The 20,613-nt window shown below is 41.0% G+C and overlaps 1 protein-coding gene across 1 annotated transcript in view; it reads right to left on the reverse strand.

The window, feature by feature from the left end:
• Window positions 1-19,566, reverse strand: part of insyn1 (inhibitory synaptic factor 1) — a 41,115-nt gene extending 21,549 nt beyond the window's left edge. The window contains 1 exon segment of the mRNA XM_054620470.1: window positions 19,423-19,566. Coding sequence (XP_054476445.1) covers window positions 19,423-19,566 — 144 coding nt within the window.
• Between the last annotated feature and the right edge of the window lie 1,047 nt (window positions 19,567-20,613).

Genomic DNA, 20,613 nt, shown 5'->3' on the forward strand with positions numbered 1-20,613 from the left:
GGTTATAAAGCTATTATCATGCCAAAGCAATGAGTTATTTGACTCGCATATTCAAACTTATGACTTATGAACTGTGTTAAGACATCATCAGCTTTAGTTATAGTGCTCCAGAGAGGATTTGAATCACCATTGGCTCCTTCACACTGAAAGCCAGTCTTTTAATGGAGACATGAGTTATATCTATATGAAGATAAATGAATGCAACTAAAAGTAATCTGTAATTCATGGTATCAAAAAAGTATTTGGTCAAGCGGTCAGCACCATAACTGAACGTTGAAACCATTGTTCGAGCCCCTTAGGATGAAGTTCTTTTATTCTGAAGGTGCTGCCTCCAAACCAAATGAGAGGGCATCCAAGACGATAAGAAAACCCCAACTTGCTCATCACACCTCAGGAGCGCGTCACATTTAGAATTTTTTTCATGATAAACCACACTCGAGGCTTCATTACAACCTTTCTGAATCCTTTGATCACTGATGTGTCCAAATTTTTGTTTTAGTCTTTGACTGTGATCCAATTTCTTAGAGTTTCCACTGTCGAGTTGTCACTGTCCAACCCTTAAAAGAGGAAGAAATCCATTATTTATTCCTGTCAAGTTTCACCTTGTGACTTAAGTGTTTAGGCATAACCACTGCACCAAAAGACTTCAAGGCTGTGGGATAATCCTAAAGCAGTAGTCTCTTCATGTTGGCTCGCATAACCATTTCCATGTAAATGCAGAGCATACCATCCCTCTCCACACCAAGCTGACAAGCCTGGAAATTAGCTAACGTGTAATGCTGCACCGTATCTGTGCTCTGCATTCAGTACTCTAGTGAAGGCAGCGGCCGTTTGGACTTTGCTGGGATGAAAAAAAAAAAGATGAAAATGGAATATAGTTTTACTTTGTGCAATTGTGTGACGACATGGTGAAATCCATTTTGATGAGTCTCTCGACCCTCCTCACTCCATGCACAATTAATTTGATACAAGCTAGAAGCATAAATCCTAGATGATTATGCTGTGTTCAGGACAACAGCAATGAATATTTTCATCTTCTCAGGACTCAACAACAGCAGGAGACAGGGAAATTAGTTTTGCCGTATTATGTAGATGCTGGTCTATTCTGCAGCATCGACAGGATTCAGCAGTTGAGGGGCGGCTGTGGCACATGAGGTAGAGCGCTTGTCCCATAACCACAAGGTTGGTGGTTCAAACCCCTCTACCGGCAACATGCCGAGGTGTCCTTGAGCAAGACACCTAACCCCAAGTTGCTCCCCGGGCGCTTCGTTGCAGCCCACTGCTCCTCCGGGATGGGTTAAATGCAGAGAAATAATTTCCCCATTGTGGGACTAATAAAGGATTGATTATTATTATTATTATTATTATATGTGTTTGAGGGTGGGTGGGGTCAAGGTTATTAAAATAAAAAAAGACAACTTTTTAATATTGTTTTTTTTACAAAAAAAATGACATTTTAACGATGGCAGGGGGCCTGTCTGATAGTTGTCATACTGTGTCTCTTGAGCAGTGATCCTCTGAGGTGAGACTCATCGGTTATGATCAAAATTTTAATGTTATCGTAGCAAAGCCCGCTCCCTCACAACACAGGCACAATTAAAAATCGCAGTCGTTCAAGCTGGAAAGTGGCCAGCTGTTCTGGGTTAATAGATGGGCTTGGCCAGACGTCTGCGAGGTGACCGCTAGCTGGCAGCCTGCTGGATAAGGTTGCAGATTGTAAGTGGACATGTACTTTGCTTCCCCTTGTGTGCAGTTGTCACAGGAGATGATGAAGCACCATGAATCTTCCTCCTTTTCTGTCTTTAGCACCCTCGTCTCGCCCTTATTCTAACCTTCCTGCACATTCTTCGTCTGTCTTTAAGGCCATAGCAAATGTAGTGCTGACACGTGGGTATTGTCTCCCTTGCCCCCTGAGTTTAGACCCAAGAGTGGAGTGTTTCTATTGACTCAGGGGAGTTCAAGGACTAAGAGAGCATTATAAAAAAAATAGACGGAGACAGGGAGAAAAACAGCAGAAGCCAGAGACCATGCCCTTTGATAACCTGTACTCCATCTAAGAAAAACCCCACATGTTATCAACAGTACTTACATTGCGCTACCCTACTGTACACTTAATGACACGTGCCCGCAAACCTGAATTTAAATCAGTGCAGCCACAGGCTTTGACCTGGAAAGACCTGAAACGGCATGCTAAAATATGTACATTGCTCTAAATATTCCTCCAGTGTGTCCCGGTTACAGCTATTTCTTAATTCAGTGCTGCGCTGCTTAGTGGTTTCATTTGGCATCTGCTCTCATTTCCAGAATCAGAAAAAGAGGCGAGGGAGCAAGATGGGGGTTGGTGTGCTCGGTCAGCCACAAATGTTACTGTAACTTTCTCTGTAATCTCTGCAGTAGAGCTGTGTTAGCAATGTTGAACAGAAATGTTGGTCAGAAACTAGCAGGAGAAAAACGGACATGCTCGCTCATAAGTAGCAAGCTTCCATGCAAGCACTTAAGGGAGCATGAATTAGCCATGTGTTCATGTATGTTTAAAAAAAAAAAAAACATTTTATATTTGATTGACAAGTCTTTTAATATAAGACTTATTAGATCAGGGAGTGGCTGTGGCTCAGAGGTAGAGCGGGTCGTCTTCCAATCAGAAGATTGACGGTTCCTCCAGTCCAAGCCCTAGTTTCCTTGGGCAACACACAGAACCCCAAATTGCTCCTGTATGTTGTGCCATCAGTGTATGAATGGACAGGTGGAACCCTGCATGGTAGCCCCTGCAATCAGTGTGTGAATGTAAAGGGCTTTGAGTGGTCCGAAGACTAGAAAGGTGCTTCACAAATGCAGGTCCATTTACCAGGCATCACAGCTGAAGTCTACTCTGGGTAAAAAGTATGTCTACATCAGCAAGGTTTGTAAATATTGTAATAAAGCAGCGTATATTCTGAAATATGATCGATTGAGAAATGCACAAAGTGCTGATTTTCCATCTACAACTCAAACTCATAAATTATGTATGTGAATATACTGTACCTACTTAATAATTTATAAAAATGACTGATCGGGCCTCAAAAGTATTCACTCTCTAATGCAAAACGGGAGCAAATCAGAGTATGTGAGCAGGGCATCAAATATTAGGTAGTGTTCGCAGCATCTCTGATAGACACATCAAAATGCATATGAAATATCCATTTTAATGGGTCAGACAGTATTTGGATAGTCCGGTAGTGAAAATTGGCATCCCATTAAGTGACTTTATTGTGTCACTAAAAGCAGCTTGGGTGTTTCAAATGCTGCTCATAATTGTGTGAGAAGAAGTCAATATATCGCTGGACTACTACTAAACTTATGGCTACTTCAGTAGTACACTGTCCTAAAAGCCTGAAAGCTTTAATGCAGTAGAAATGGAGGGGGAATACAGAAGTAGAGTCTCTTGCTGCTCTCTCTTTGGATCTGTATTTGCCTGATTAGTATTCTATCTGCAGTGTAGGATAAGTTTAACCAATAAAGAATAAGTAACTGGACTCAAATGACCAGACCTGTACTGCCCCAATGCCTGCTGGAGGACCAATGCTTGTGTTTTTGTTTGCCTCTGGCCACAATTCTGCTAAGGGGTTACTGTACTACTGGGATCCAGCTCAGAGATGGAACATCAATGATAACCGCTCTCTCAAGTTGCTTAGCTAGGGGAGGCATTTTAATCAGTGGTTTGAAGTATGACTACACATATTTGATAGGAACGAGCCTGTATCTCAAGAGCATTTATATATTAAAATGCCTCCATCTGTAGCTATACAATCACCAGATGGCCACTAATGAAGGTATATATGGGGATAGATACAAAAAATGTAATGTAACATGTCAGGCAGCGGTAGCTTTTAGTTCCTTGTCTCTACATTGTCACTCTGAACATGTTACTAAGTGTCCTCCGATGTCTAAGGCTGATGCTCCTGCAATCACGGCAGTCCATCCAATTCATTAGCCTCCAGATACCCAGCACTGATCTCAAAAACTCCCCGTTCTGCTCTGAGTAATGAAAGTGGCAATAAATGGATAGCTTTGTGGGGAGCGGGAGAGAGTGGAAAAAGAAAGGGCATGCATCTATCAATTAAATGACAGGGGCATGTGTGCGGTGAATTAAGAGAATCCGATGGCCTATTTTTCCTCTCCCATTGGAAATCATCAACACTAAATACAGCAATAGCAGATAAAGGAAGGAAATCCAATAAAGTATAAAATGGATGGAAAATACAGCCACCGGCTGTCGCAAAAGTTTACAGCAGGTTTGTCGTCACTAAAATTTCTCTACTGCTTCAAAATGGAGTCTCACTGTTACGAGTTGCTAAGGCTTTCTGTGCTGCAACTTTCTTCAAATAAATTATATTTCTAAATTGAACTGCTATGCTAGATTGTTTCTTTCCTTATGGCCCTCAAAATTGTGAGCACACAACAGCTTCCCACAAAGTCCAACATTTTCTCCAGTAATTCAGAGGCATGAAACATTTCTGACAGTTATTTTGACAATGCGGTTCAAAGGGAGGGTAAGAAGTGGGTGTGTGGGCTGAGTGGCGATGTTGTTAGCGGTGCCAGCGCTGCTTTTTCTTTCCTTCCTTAAAGCTCGTTGTCGCCTTTAATGTCTCAATGGCCCTCAAAGAGATGATAGCCAAAGCAAACTCCAATTGTTTGCTGTCTCTTTCTTGTTTTTCATTTTTATTATTTTGGAAAAAAGAAATATCAGGTTGAATTTATCTGTCACTTTTTTATTTGTCAGTCCAAGATAAAGGATAAGCATGTTCATGAATAGAAATTTAACTCATGAATTGCGTGGATCAGAAGTTTAATAACCCAGAGCATTCGAAGCCAGTCGTTCTAAGATGATACGGTGGTATGCAGATCTACACACTACACACCTCATTAGAGTGCAAAATTATAGACGTTGGTTGCACCAAATCTTGGTGTGCAGAATCCCAGATACGGCTATGTTTTGATTTGTTTAAGCAACAAAATTATAATTTTTTTCCTCAAGTATATTTACTGGTGTCTAAGAATCAATAATCAATAATATATCACTTATGAAATAATATATATTTATAAAGTGAAAAAAACAAATATTCATCTTTGTAAGGCCCTTTTTATATGTTTAAGTGCGTAATAGCAGGTTTAAATGTATGACTCAGACGGCAACCATGGCGGTCAACAGCATGGCAGCTCACATGGCTTTGGCACTATAAGTTTGTATGCGCAAAGAGATGAAAAAAGAACTGAGACATTTGGCTACAGAATTAAGGCAATAAAACTTTAACAATTACTATTAATATGACATATACTGGTTAAACAATAGTCAAAGCATCTCAGTAATGGTAAACATTAACTTTACATTATAACCCATTAAGACAACTTTTTTATTCAAAAATGAATATAGCTATGGCTTATGGGTTTGTTACTCCTCTCTCCCTGAGCTTCCACTCATACATATGTATGGTGCTGAGGCGGGCAGGCAGCAGTGGACTGAGAACAGCATGATGCTGTGTTTTGCACTGTGTATATCTAATTGCCTGACCACCAACAGTTATAGGCAGATTCAATCCAACACTGGTGTTTCCAGAGCTGTTTTTCCACTTCCCCGACCCTAAAGCCAACCCTCGCTGGAGCCCCGTGGAGGCGGAGCAAAAGGCGCGTCTACCTGCGGAGAGCGTAGACCATAGTCAACCTTTATCAATCTGTCAATCAGGCAGGGACTGTTTCAGAGCATCAGGCCCCCACTACCTCCCCTGCAGAAATTTGGCCTTAGATCAGTTTTCCCAACTGCCAATTTTATGTCCATGCAATTAGACTGAGGGAGCGGTAATGGTGTCACCCTCCTCCAGGTGTCCGGATGGGCCGCATCTGGTCAGAAGAGAGTGCAAGTTTCCAGAGGAGTGCTGATCCAGGAGTGCCACTAAGCCTTCACATGGAACGGGTCAAACCAGCAGATATTTTGTCTTTTATGCTGCAAGCATCAATTAATCGAGCTGGAGAACTTTGTGTGAGATTTACATTCACCGTAATGTTTTGAGCAAAGGTCACGCTTTCCCTTGCTAATGTCAAAGTAGAGTACTAATGAAAAGTTTTGAAACTAGAATCCCTCGCGTGTCTCATTGTTTTACTTCATTCCTCGAGAGACACACGACTCCCGTGATAAGCATGCTATCTTTCTGAACTTCAATGAAGAAAGTAGCAAATAATGTCAAAAAAGGTTTATCTGGAGTTATTAAGTTTCTTTTCAACGCTCTGTCTGATGTTCTGAAACAATAAGTAGGAACAGCGCTAACTAAGAAATGAAGCTCTGCGAGGATGAGATCCCTTTTTTTTTTGAAGAATCAAAGTGGGGCATCGTAATGGCAACTAAGCTGTGGATACAAAGCAGTGTGGGACTTGCTCCCAAGCAGAAGGAGAGCGTACATTGATCCAAGCAAAATGGTGTGATAAGTAGGGAAATTAAGTTTTCATTTACATAGAAAATGTGCGGAAATATCGCTCCCAGGCTTGCCAAGAGTTTCCTTAATTGATTTAGGTATTTCATTGTGTCTCTCAGCACATACATCACCACAAGGAGTTAACATGTCGCCTACCTAGTCTTCTGTGTTCATGTTGTGTTCTGATCTTTAAAGCGGCAGTCCATGTTTTTGACAACTTGTTGTTTTAGTTTTAAGAGTTTGGCTTTACTTTAGATTTAGTCTATTCTTAAAGATCCCTCAGTTATAATAATTGGCCAGTTTTAAATAAGCAAAGTAGATTTTGTTGTTTGTCTAATGCTACTCCTTATTGTAATAAAACCATTTCAATACATTTTAGAATGATAGCAGGTTCCAGTCAGTCATTTTGATCTTTGTTGGTAGGACAACCCTTTTGTTGAGGACATAGGTTTCGGATTTGTGTTACATTTACACAGAATAAATGAATAACAGACAGTTATTATGTACAACTATAATTATGTATTGATGAATGCTATTAAGAAAACGTCCCCAAAATAATGTTTAGGTACCATTCTAAATGATTCTCTCTCTCTCTCTCTCTCTCTCTCTCAGTGGGTGTACTTTATAAAGCCAAGTGCCTTGTAAAATACCCAAACAATATTTGTTTGTGTTCCTAACTGATATAACATTAGATTATAGTTCATAATGACGAACTGCCCTGATTTGGATTCATTTTGGATCAAATTAAATTACAATATATCAATTTTAACGATACAAGAGGCTCTCGAGCTGGTGTATTGTTACTTGAAAGGCATTTGTAGTTGTTTGATGCTGGCAGTTCTTCATGATTTAGATCTAAAGATGTACTGAGAGTAAAGTTCTTTATGTGTGCCACAACAATTTTAGCTACTCGCAGCCAATTTAATATCGCCTCCATTTAGGTCATAGCAGATGTCATTGACTAAATGTAGAGCAAAGCTATTTTCGGTCGTTACAAATGACTCCGCAAAGCAATAGTGATGCAAGACAGATGGATCGGATGCTTCTTAGTGGCAAAGGACTTGTGAAATTCCAGCATCAGTTCAAAATAAGGGAGTTCAAAAAATAATGATACAAAGAACAGATAACAGCCGTTCTCGTCAGCTCCAAGTGCAGACGCAGACATGACAAGGGTTAAATAGCTAGATCCGTTTTGTTTTTTTTGTCGTGCATCTGAGAATGACTTGCAGCCATAGAAATATGGGATGAGCTGCTGACCCTCTGGCTCACGCACTCCGGAGAGGAACACACTTCCCTCTGTACACGGCTACAGCTCTGAAAAACTGTTGTCTGCAGGCCAAGAGATAAGCCTTCTCTCTCTCTTTCTTTATTCTTTTTCTCTCTCCCTCCTTGGCTCCTCCTCGCCCACTCCTTTCACCCTGCCTCCTTCTCCACATCATCTCTCTGCCTCTAAATACCCCCCCCCCCACACACACACACACACAGACACACAAACACACAGAGACACCTGTATAGACTGAGTCGGACACCGGATGCCCTGCTGTTGTGCCATTGCCTTGTCCTATTTGTTTTTCGCTGACAAAAGCCTCCACAAAAACCCAACAATGGATGACCTGAGTGTCTTCACCCTCACCTGACTCTGAAAGTCCTGACTGAGTGCAAACCACTCGATCAAGCTGCCCTCTTTGCCAACATGAACAGCTGATTCTTAGAGTTATAATTCCAGCTATGACCTTTATAACCACCGTGGAGGTCATCATTGCAGCTCAACCTCTGCTTCGTATTTCCCTACCTCCTCCTTTAAATCCATGTCAATGGCCCTAAACAAGAACAGAAATTGTTTTGATTATTCAGTTTTTTATCTGGTCCATACAACATTAAAACGCAGTAAAACAATACCCACCTCTATTTTCTTCAGCTCAAAATGATGTCATCATATGTCTTTTTTTTCCGGAACAACAGTCCAGAATCTCCTAAAGGTATCTAAATATCTGTATGTTATATAAAAAATCTGGATAGTTTTAGAAATATCTTCATTTTAGAAATATAGTGTCACAATGTTTGAAGCATTGCTGTGAAACAAAAGTCAGTCCAGAAGGTTATTAACCTTGGGAATTTGCTAATGCACGTTCATCAGTAAATTCATCAGTAAATTCATTTCTTTCCAATCTGCTTTTTGCATAATCATAATTAGGATTTTCCCTCTCTAATCAGAACCTGCAACACAGCGTCCGCTGCGGCCCACATCAACCTGCAATCCCATCCCGAGTTAATATCCTTGAGAATAACAGCAGACCAAAAAGTCTAATTATAATTTTCACCCTTGTACCCTGCTGCATCATCTACTTTGCATAAAAGTCAGAAATGTTGGGCTTCATCATCATGGCAATAAACTGCCAACTGCACAGGTGACTGCGTGGTTGACGAAAAATATTAATCACCCAAACAGTTTGTTGACTTGTTCCATGTCCCCGTCTGCTCTTCGCTGTGAGTCTGAATAATTAGCCTGTCCTCTCTGCTGTGCCTCTTTCATCTAGCCATGCCCTTCATTAGACGGTGCGTTGTCATGCTATTGACATTGACAGTGGTGGCAGCCATCCATGCCGCGCCACTGGCAAGAGTGTGAGCTGCCAGTGCAAGGCAATGTGAGAAAGAAAGGGGCGATTCCAGAAACATGGAGTGCTGCCTTAGAAGACGCTTAGCAGGAATTCATTTTGTGATTTTACATCTTAGACTCAGAGATTTTGGAGGTGCTGCCCTTTACAGGGAATCACAGCGACTGTGGTGAAACATGTACAAACATTATGATAAAGCAGAAATACAACCAGCGCTGAATTCTTACTGGAAGGAGAACTCATTGACATGGCCAACCTACTCACCTGCAACCTTAACACCTACTCCACCGCCACCTACTGAGATAAACCTTGCTCCATACTGTATAGATGGCCAACCCCGATGAAATCCAACACCACCAGTCCAATTTCCAAGCCAACAATTAGCCATCGAGGAAAACAATTGAAGAAATGGTGCACAGAAGCTCGGAAATTAAGGAAACTACAGTCATTTGGTCACAGTCTCCTATTATTTGTTTGTGGAAACAGCTCCAAGCATGCAAAGAGGCTTCCATAGCAAAACCTTACATTATTAAAGGTTGGTCGATTTATTCGATTTATTAGACTGTACCAGTATCATCCGTTGTAGAATTCAAATGTTCAAATGCATAGTAAGTGAAAACAAAATTATCTGATTAATTCAATAAGACAGGTCCATGATGCAGATTAACAATGACACCCTGGGCCATATTCAGACAACCTGCTTTGATATTCAGACAGACAGGCTCCTCACAAAAGTGAAGTAATTAATGACATTTAAATGTTAAATGGATTTCTGTCTAGTTGGCATTAATTAGGTAGATTAGAAATAAATCCCAGTCAGGGACTCTAATGTTTTGGCATTTCTGAAGTCCTGTTGCAAAGTTTGTTACCTCTGTATTAGCCTTTTATTCCCTCCAGTACTGTGTGATCTCACAATCAGAGAAACTATTGCAAACTTAACCAATGCGTGCATTATTTGAGTTGAGTCTAACTTTTGCAATAAAGCTGTAAACTCTGTCAGCGATGTTACAGTTTTTTTGCGCTGTTAGCCCAGTTAGCTTCTAGCCGCCGACACAGACATCATTGTGTCCAACTCTTTGTGTGGCTTTATTTGTTGTAGCTGCTGCTGTAGTGTGTCAATTACACATCACATTAAACGCTTGTGGTAATTGGCTGCCAGCAAAGTTTTTTTTTTTTTTTAATCTGGGCACAAAATAAAGGTAATGGGCTATTTTGGATGATACCTTAAAGGCAGTATGTCAAATACGGGTCCTGACCCCCTGAAAGCCTCCATTGTAAAATTCCGGAAGGTCTTTAAAATAATTATTTGTCACTTGCATCTGTCACTAAAATGTATTTTAAAAGCTTACTCATGACCAGCAGTTTCATTATTTAAACTGCGAAACATGTATTCACAAATATGTATAGTGAGTGCGAGAGACGGCCATCTGCCGAAAATGACACAGCCAGACAGAAACCATACAGTGCTTAAAGGTATTGAGTACTGACACCCAGTTTGGAGTAAGAACTAGTCTAATTTTGGGCAAAAGTATGCCTCAAACACAGTCAACTTTTTGGCTATCCTCTGGAAAAGCTAACTTTAAGAACTTTTGGCCTTTACAACCACTGACTTGGAAGAAAACTAATTAAGTTGTGTTTTTGAAACAGAAAGCATATGGTTTTTTTCAGTCAGATCAGATCAGATTCAATTTTGTTGCTGATCAGACACCAGACTTTTTCAAACTGTTTTTATGTATAGTAATTATTTCTCAACACCTGTTGCAAATTGGTACCTTGTGACTGTGTAAAGAACACCACAGCTGCTCTGATTTGTGCCAGTAAAATAAACACAAAGGAGTAATGTAATTATTCTAAAGTCAATTGTTTTTTATGTATTAAACTAGTTTGTTGAACAACATGCAGGATGCTAGTTCTTCTGTGATTTCTCCTCAGAATTTGATTAAATTAAAATAAACTTTGAAGGTAGTAAATATTTTTAATTTGCGTATTTGCTGTCAGGACTGCAACACAACCAATAAAACAAAAATGAAGACAGGACAGCCTAGCAGATGTTGTGCCAAAAATTATAGACCTTAAAATAAGTTTTCCATGCCAATGTCCTTATTTAGTCTTCTGATTGTGTGTGTGTGTGTGTGTGTGTGTGTGTGTGTGTGTGTGTGTGTGTGTGTGTGTGTGTGTGTGTGTGTGTGTGTGTGTGTGTGTGTGTGTGTGTGTGTGTGTGTGTTGTTTTCTGGAAATTATGCTTGTTGAATTGTATTTAGTAATAAACGACCAAAGTCTATGCTAATGTAGAACTCCTTATAGAATCATTGGCGATCATGTTTTGATTGGAACATTATTTTATAACAAGGTAAACAGGAGGCTGAGCTTCATGCTTTATGATAATCCCATATAACTCTTTCTAACATACATCATAAAATTGGAATGTTTCAATTATTATTTTTTTACCTCCCTCTTAATGAATGAAACACTTTTACTGTGTCCAACTACAAAACACCCATGCTACAAGTAAGGCTAAATGTTACTCCATATGAGTGTATTTATCCCAAGATAGTTTCTTTGTGAAGTGGCTTATTTGTTTTAATTATGACAAATTATTGACAAATGTTTTTCTCCTTTTAATACAATTAATTGTACTGCCACAATAAAGTGACAAATCACTACATAATTTTACTGTTGCAACTTTCATCAAAACGCAAAACAATCAGTTACAATATCAGTTATCCATGGTTTAAATATCATGAATGTTGAATGATTTGAATAATAGCACTAAGAAACCACTTGTGAGTTAAATGTCAGAACTTTTTTGAAGTTTTTGTAATGCCAGAGGATACAGAGGCTTTGTTATGTACCAGCTCAGTTCAGCTACTTCTGCTGGTTAAAACTGAACAATCTCATTGGAAACTGGGTTGATTTATGATGCATCACAGACTACGGCTAAAAATAAAAGGGAGGACAAAAAAAGCCTCTTGATGATCCTTCACTATAACACAGTTCCGAAGATCGTAGCTGAATTAAGCTGGTGTACCGGTTAGTGGGTTGGCCCACGCTGACCTGAGCAATTTCACAGGCTTTGGAAACGGAGGATAATATAGCATCTCTTCACATGAATTTGTATCTCATTATTCTGTACGTGCATCCGTACACTTGGTAAACATTTGTATCCACACCTGGTAAAAGAGACTTACTAATGGAGAGCAAGCTGTCCCTCTGCGTACAGTATGCTTTGACACAATGGAATGATGTAGCTATTCTCGGAGGCTGCTTCTGCACTTCGATGGATGCCATTTTTCACACCATTAACTACAGCCTACTGGTTTTATTCACAGCACAGAGATGGGCCAAAACAATCCTAAACACGCCCACGAATGAGCACAATTGCAACAATTGATCTAAGCTGTTCCACCCAGTCTGTCGCAATTCTGTGCAGCAGGAAAAACTATTATCTCCATCCAGCCTTCATCTCTCACTGACTCTCTTTTTTCTGGCTTTCCCTTTTTCCCTTCCTTTAACTGCCTTTTTCATCCTTTTCAGCTCAATTCTTGCCTTGGGACAAGTAAAAGGGTTTGTGGCTGAATCCTCAAAGTACAAACATGCATGGCAAACATTTATACTGCTTTATCTGTAGCTAGCCCACTGTAGGCAGGTCAGTTGATAAAAATCAATGGGCAAGATGAGCGCAATTTTCGAGTGTTTACCTCAGCAGAGTTCTAACCTAAAGCCCTCATTAAAGTCAATGCTGAGTGCAGAGTTCGCACAGGGAGGCAGAGCTCAAAGGGCCAGCTAATCCAGTGGGTCTTACAGGCATGATGGGCTAGTCAATATGCTGGCCCTGCATCCTAAGGAAGCTGGAGCTCCACAGCAGAGCCAGGTAAAAGAGGCTCAGGGGAATGCTTTGCATGATGCAGCTTTATTCTCGTCACAGCTCTCAAGGTTAGATGCCGCTAAAGTCTTAACTCATTGTTTGCTTCTACCCCCCTTCCTTCTTTTGATTTCACTCACCTTTCAGTCCTCTACTCTGCTTATTTTTAATATGGGTTATAGGAATTAAATTCAGATATTGCTGCCATTGCAAGCTTGTGTTGGTAAAAGCGTCAGCTAAATGCACAATATGTTTAATACACTCCTTTCGTTAAAGCAGTAATGGGCTATATTTGTACGAGATTATCTGCAAATCAGTGGGGGTCACCACGACGATGGTTTCGTACTAGCAAACATGCCCACGCCCATGTCCGGGTCAATTTAAAATGAGTTCGAACAAAGAGATGATCTGACATTTTCACTTCAAATCCCGAAGCAGTATTGCATCAGTCCTGAGAATAATTGAGCCTCTGATTCATTCTAAGAATGGACAAATTTATGTGGAGCTCAGCTCAAGGCAGCAACACAGGTGTGCAGATGGCAGGGTGTTTCATGTTCAGCGAAGAATAGATAGGGCTCGAGGTATTTTGTTCTTGTTGTTTTCCTGAGCAAAGAGAACTCCGCTGGAGGCACGTCACCAAGTTTAATTTAGGAAATTAATTTCCACACACAAAAGAGGTCAGACAAGGAGGAACAAATTGATAGACACAGCAGTCAGGTACTTGTCATTTCTTCCAAATAGCTTTTAATGAAAAGAAACCCTTTGGCCCAGGTATGTCAGGTTGAAGAGTACTTTCCTCTGTGAGTGGTAAAGTTATTAGCATTGCCCACCGAGTGTTGTCGGCCTGCTGGTCGACATGTTCACAGGTCGGAGACCGGGCCAAAGCCTGCCTCAATCTGAAGCAAATGGACCCTCTGGTGGAGAACAGACTGGGCCATCCTTAATGGTGTTCTCTGGGCTGTGGTCAACTGGGCAGTAATCCCACATCACTGGTGGCCAATTGAAACGGTTGCTTTGTGGGAAATGATCCACCACGACACAGCTTTGTGACTGATTGTAAATTCTGATTGAAGGCATCCATTTGGACGAACAGAATGAACCACAATCTCCTGCCAAGATTGTGTGATATTCAGCCACATCGACTCATCAATAATTGTTGAATTAAAATGGGTTTTTGTTTACAATATAATTACTTTTGCATGCACAGACAGAGTAGAAGCACTTCTTAGTGAAATTGACTTGTGACCAATTTTTTTCCCCCCAAGTCAGTGGCTATAAAGACAATATATTTACTTACTTACTTACTCATTTCTTGCTATGATACTTTTGAAATATTGTTTTCTATTGTATTTCTAGCCTCTGCAGTGACCCATTTCCCCCACGGGACTCATCCAAATCCTTTTCAATATCTTTGCCAAACATTCCCCCAAATATTCCCTAGTAGTAGGATCAACTATTTCATGGAATAGAGAGTGTGTTCACAGCATCCTTTGTATTGTTCTACTCCCTGGGTGAAAGTGCTAGTGATTACTGGAGTCCCCCCCTCATGCTTAAATGTTGAAGAATTCTTGCAAGGAAGTTTTCTGCTCCCTGCCCCGCTCAGCAGCAGCATCAGCAGGGGGAAACACAGAGTGAGGAGAGGATATGGCCCCCGCAGAAAAAAAATGGTCCTTTTGATTTTGGTTTCGGTCTCCCTTGGGCTGCCTCTGGGTTTGGAACAGATTTAGTTCAGTGCTAAGCGCGGCAGCTTCTGCAGAGAGGGGACCGTGTCATAACCGGTTTCAGTCTCAATAATGAGACACCTCTGGCTGGCTGGCTGGCTGATCTGGGGCCAGCTGTTTGGATACCACACCAAGCTTTAACAATCAAGCATTTAAGCATGCCTTTGACATGAAAGAGTTTCTCACTGTACACTTTCTGATCAAATAATTCACATAGCAGTTCTTTTGACGCACTCTGTTTTTAGCAAAAAACACCTTAATTTGAAAGCCTGGCCTATAGGATCATGCGGCTGGCATTGGGTGATGAATAGATATTGAATATAACAACTAATTTCCTGAATGCAAATTTAAATGAGATGTGCTCTTGCAGATTTAGTGGTGGGCTCAGCTAGTCGAGCACAAAGTTCAGTGTTTGCTCAAGAAACGAGCAAAACCTGAGAGGCTTATAGTCCTGCAGCTGCTGCTACTCACAGGTGATTTTCGGTAGATCAGACACATTCATCAAACACTTTCAAAAATCCATTATATAGTTCTAAAACTGCATGGTGGCCAGTCGCATTATAAAGCTGTTACTCAGGACTTCATTCCTAAAAAGCTGACATTTGGAGGACGCAGTTTTCACCTGACAGTAGGGTTTTCCTGCAGCCTCGCTTCTCTGTCTGTAGCAGAGTCAAAACAGTAAGCCAGTGTCCAGCATTGTGATGAGCATGTGCAGACAACTACCGCAAGGCTGACTGATAGAGGCCAGTGTCCCGGACATGCTGTACTCTGCTACTGATAATTGCTCTTTGTCCAGCTTATATTCATTCCTCTCATTTGGAGCTTTAATTCAACGAGTCCTGATTGCCTTCCTGTGTTCATTTGTCTTTAGCCGTTCACAGACGTGCAGCATCTGCAGGTCTGTTCGTGGTATGATTCTCCATAATATCTACATCCACATAATAACAGTCCATCATTCCTGTATGGTTGCATATAAAGACGTTAAGCTCACTGCCAATCCCCCCCCCAGTCGACGCCACTGAATCTTTTTTCCACCCCTTTTTTTTTGTGCGCTTCGTTAAATTCTTTCAATTTACCAGTCTGTATCGCTCTTATAACCAACATGAGTGCACTCCTACATTTCCTTCAGTTGCCCTTTTTTGATTGAAATTCAATTTACGCAAAACTCAAAATCTGAGATTTCAGAGGTTACTTTGTATTCTCTTTTGTGCCAATCTTTTCCCTTGTTTATCCTCAGACCTAAAAGTCCAAGGTTGAAATGATACCTAAATGAATTATTCTTTGCCATTCCTGCCAGTTTTATTATTACAAGTGGAGTAGTTTATCAGTATATTATCTTCCTATGTCTTTCCGGTAGATCCTTGTCATTTAACCTGTCATGAAGCCTGTAATGGGATTCACAAGTAAGACAGGCTGCATTTGACTTTAACAGGCTTTTTGAGGAGAGCAGTCTTGGAAAACTATGTGTGCACTGCGTATCATTTTTAAAATTAATTAAGGCTGTACTGTAGCATCGGCAAGCAACTGTGGCGCTTTACATGTTTAAATTAAATGATATCTCTAATAAAACGACTTTATACACATTTCATATGAATTTGAGCAGTGTAATACAGTAAATGCATAGTTGTGGAGACAGACTATATTTTTATGTTTTTATCTGATAGCTTAGGGATAGGTAACCACATGACATGGGTCGCTAAACGTCTGTAGATTTTAAAACTCCTTCAGCCAAAGGGCCACTTAACAAAATTAATTTAAAATTAATATATTGTATTGCACATTTGTGGTTTTCAAACTGGTCTTTTTGAGAGCCAATCAGGGACTACTTTGTTTGGTAATTGGCTGCTATGTTGATCCTGTTGTATCAGATGTTACCTCTTTACCTGGTAAAATAAAAAAACAGCAATAATGTGCTCAGGGACCAAAGTACTAGGAGGGATAAAACTGCTGTACTCCATATAGTACAGCAGTATTTGACGGAAAAAAGCACAGACCTCACAAACAGTACTTAAATCGAAATTTCCTTGGTATTGCTTTTTAATTTAACATTCATGATTTATCATTTTCAGGCTCCCTCAAAATGGCTTTTTGCTGAGCAATTTCAATACAAATAAGCATGCAGAATATGAGATTATTCAAGGCAAGTTTTTGCTATTAAACTGTCTAAATTTCAAAATGCCACACAGAAAGGTTTTATGGTAGGTTCATCACTGGGTTTCATTACACTGCATTTAAAGTTTTGCTTGAAGTAATCCAAACTCAGAATGATACATTTTTGCCAACAAGAAAGACCAATTAGTGACCCTTTTTTAAGACGTCTGTGGCTTTTTGAGGAAAGCAAACCTCTTTGGGGTAGAATCAGTGAAGGTGAAAGTCTTTCTAAAAGAACATTTCTGGGTATTTTTTTCATAGTTTATGCCATACTGTTTACTGTGTTAAGTATCTAATCACTTTGGTTATTGCTGCTTGTTAATATCAGTTATCCAATACTACATTGGGCTGAAGAAACTACAAGTAATTTGGGATGGATCAATCTCACGTTTGACAGATCAAAATTTGCAACGACACTCTTGTTGCCCTTCTCCGGACTTCAGACAAACCAGGCTATTTAAATCAATTTACAAAAGTTAACAATCTTCTGTGTTACCTGCTTTTGTGGATGAGAGATTCCCCTCAGGCCATGTCCAAATTCCCTTAAGGCTTGAATATTTATTCAATATGAACTGGTATTCTTTGTTAACAATTCAAATTGTAAAGAGTAAAAAAATCGATAATTCATGAGTCCATGAAGACCATATGGCTGAAACTTGACTTTAAAAACCTCCCTTAATTTGTCATTTTAATAAATATGGAGCTATGGACTAAATTAAGAATGCGATATAAGATGCACGCACATTTGAGGCAATGGATAATCAGAAAATTGAATCAAGTCAGATGCTACTGCAGTGTTACTAATGACACGTTGCAATTAGATGTTTTTACCACTTTTTGAATAGTAGGTGTGTGATCCTGCGGTATGAACTGGGTACCGGGAAGTAAGTCAAATAAAAGACCAGTAAGTTCCTGAATTGAGGGCAGCTCCATGTTTTGGAGTGTCAGCTTTAACTCCTCAGAGCACTGCAGTATCTCCAGTTCCCCAAAGACCTTGTGGGTGATAATCAGTCATTACTACTCCTCCACTGAGGTATTTATTTCACTACAGTCACACTGCAGTTCATCATTTATTTATTATGACAGTTGTCATCTATTATGGTGTCCCTTTCATGTGGCCAAGAATGAGAGATTTTATGGAACATTAGGCTTCCATGCATCTGATGGCGCTACACTGATTCTGTTTATTCATCCCTCTTTGATTCCGTCTGCAATCTCATAGGTCAGTTAATTGCAGGATATTGATACTAGCATTATGACTGCCACTGCAGCTAATATGATTCCTTAGCCATTTCAATATGTGGGATTGTGCTCTATAATAATAATAATAAAAAATGGCATTTGTGCCACTGTGCACAGCCCTGCCTAATGGGGTCTGGGATAAGAATGGTAGTATGCTGGCAGAGGCTCGGGCCGTGTTTTTGTTTATAAATAGCTCCAGCCAGCATTATTCCACTCGCTGTTGTCCCATAATCATCAATCACTCTCGAGCGCGGGCCGGGATTCTACTCACCAGAGAGAAGGTGCACTGTAAGCTGTGCCCTTGCACCTCCAACTGTGCGAGTACATAAAGTAGAGCGTGGTGAGTGGGACCGAGCTTGTGGGGAGGGGGATCTGTGCGGTGATGGAGTGAGTTATGGCAACTTCACCCACGGCTGTTCAAAACCCTCTTCCTCCTCCTTCAGGTCATTACACTGGCTAACATCCACCATTTTCGCTTCTTCAACACATTTGGGAAAACACACGCACACACATACACACCCTCTGCATGCCTGATCGGTTGCAGGTGGGAGGTTAATCATGGGATGTGCTCGGAGGATGTGGGATGGGTCAGACACAACTGTTTGCTCAGGTTTTAATTTGTCGCTGTCTCTCTATCTGCCTTTATCTCTCTCTTTTGGAGGAGCTTTGCAGGAAGAGCTCACAGCGTTGAGGACACTGCAGGGGAAAGATCCTAAAAAGATGATGAGGGCCATTTTATATCCTCACACACATGAACATATGTAGTCTGATCATCAGCCATCACAACTTTGTTCAGTCCATATGTTTGAGAGGCATGATGGAGCACATGCACACGTATGGTATCTCTCTATGCTGATCCTTGTTCAATGCACATACACACACACACACACACACACGCACACAAATCTCCCTGTGTTACCATGGCAGTTGCAAAAATACAGTAGGATTCCAGCTGATCCTTAACAAAATGGTTATATAACTATTGCGGCGCTAAGTCTTGTATCTTATCAAAGCCTGCCTCTGTGTTTCTTTTCAGCTCGGCTTTGCTGCTTTTCAACAGCTCGTCACATCTGCCGTACCTCCCACAAGACACCACATTTGTAATTGGCGATAAGCAATTGTTCGATTTGAAAAGGAAGACAGCCTTGCTGTGGTTGCAATCAAAAAACATTTTTTTTTTTCCTGCTACCAAACAAGAAAGTGAGATCTCATCACTTTCAAATCTTAATCAAAATCTCCATGCTGCGAAAAAAATATTTTACACTCATTAAATGCAGCCTACTTGAAAAGCACACCCACCTGGCACCCACATTCTCTCCTCGCCTCAGTCTCAGTCTCAGTCCCCCCCCCCCAGAAGCCTGATATGTGTAAGCTCTAGACAACCTCACCTCCCGGAGTTCCTTGGCCACATCCTTGAGCTCTTTGAGTATGCCGTCCAGCTGGTCGATCACCATCTTCATGTGGCTGCGGATGCGTTCTCTCGGGCTGGGGGTCTCAGAGGTGTCCCGGGCCGGAGCTCTGCTGAGGGACATCCTTTACAGGGCGACGTGGGGCCAGTGGCCAACAGGCTGAGGGCGTGGGGGAGCCGAGTCGGGGTCCATGTCTTTGGCTACGAGGAGCCTCAGTGCTACTGATCCGAACAGGGGCCCCGGCCACGCAGGGAGACCTCAACATCTTAAAAGCACCTGGGCAGCAAAAACACCTTGCCTCGCTCGCTCACTCGGCACAGGGTCACACTCTGACATCCATGCCCTCTGGTAGATGCTTCCAGAAACGGAGAGAAAATGGGAAAAGTCAAACACTGTAAATCCATGGAAAAGGAAGAAGCAAAATACATGGGCTCAAGCTGGTATGAAACTCTTACATAATCGTGTTGAGCCAACTCCTCTCATGTGTCAGTGTGTACGTTTGAAATTGTTCCTGAGGAGATGCTATTTAAAACGCCCGTCTATACAGGGAATAGACTTTTGCCCTCTTCCACTTGTCCTATACAACGGTTTTTACTTGGGAAACACAGTGACATAATGGCAGGCTAAGATACAAAAGTGAAAGCAGAAAAAGGGGTCCATATTAACCCTTTTTTTTTTTATAGAGAAAGCTATCCAACATAGATAGAAAAATAGAACTCCAAGGAGTGGCTCGATTTTCAAAATGACCGTGTTCTACATTATTGTTGGCCAGCGGGGACCAGATTTTCTTTCTAAATATAGTCCTTCAGTGAGGGTCTTTTAAGAGAGAAAGGACCGATCCTGTTTTGAAAAAAAGGGGATATTCCTCTGTGCTGTGTGGCGGTTCCCCCTCCAAGAAAAAAATAACAAGAATTTCAGTAGAAACTCACATCAACATAAACTTTGCTTCACATCCATTTTCTTTGCAGATGATGACTTAATCACGTTGACCTTGATTTTTTTCTAGTCCATGAAAGGGAGGAAGGCAGGTGTGGGTCTCTTTTCACAGAGCGTCCAATCTCCCCCCAAAGCAGGGCTTATTCCAGGTGGCTTGGGATCAGAATGAATTGATTTCCAAGCCCCCGGAACGTGACTTGTGATGAGAATTTGTGGAGGGATAACAAAAACATC

The sequence above is a fragment of the Anoplopoma fimbria genome, chromosome 2, assembly GCF_027596085.1.
Source record: "Anoplopoma fimbria isolate UVic2021 breed Golden Eagle Sablefish chromosome 2, Afim_UVic_2022, whole genome shotgun sequence".
NCBI classification, from domain to species: Eukaryota; Metazoa; Chordata; class Actinopteri; order Perciformes; family Anoplopomatidae; genus Anoplopoma; species Anoplopoma fimbria.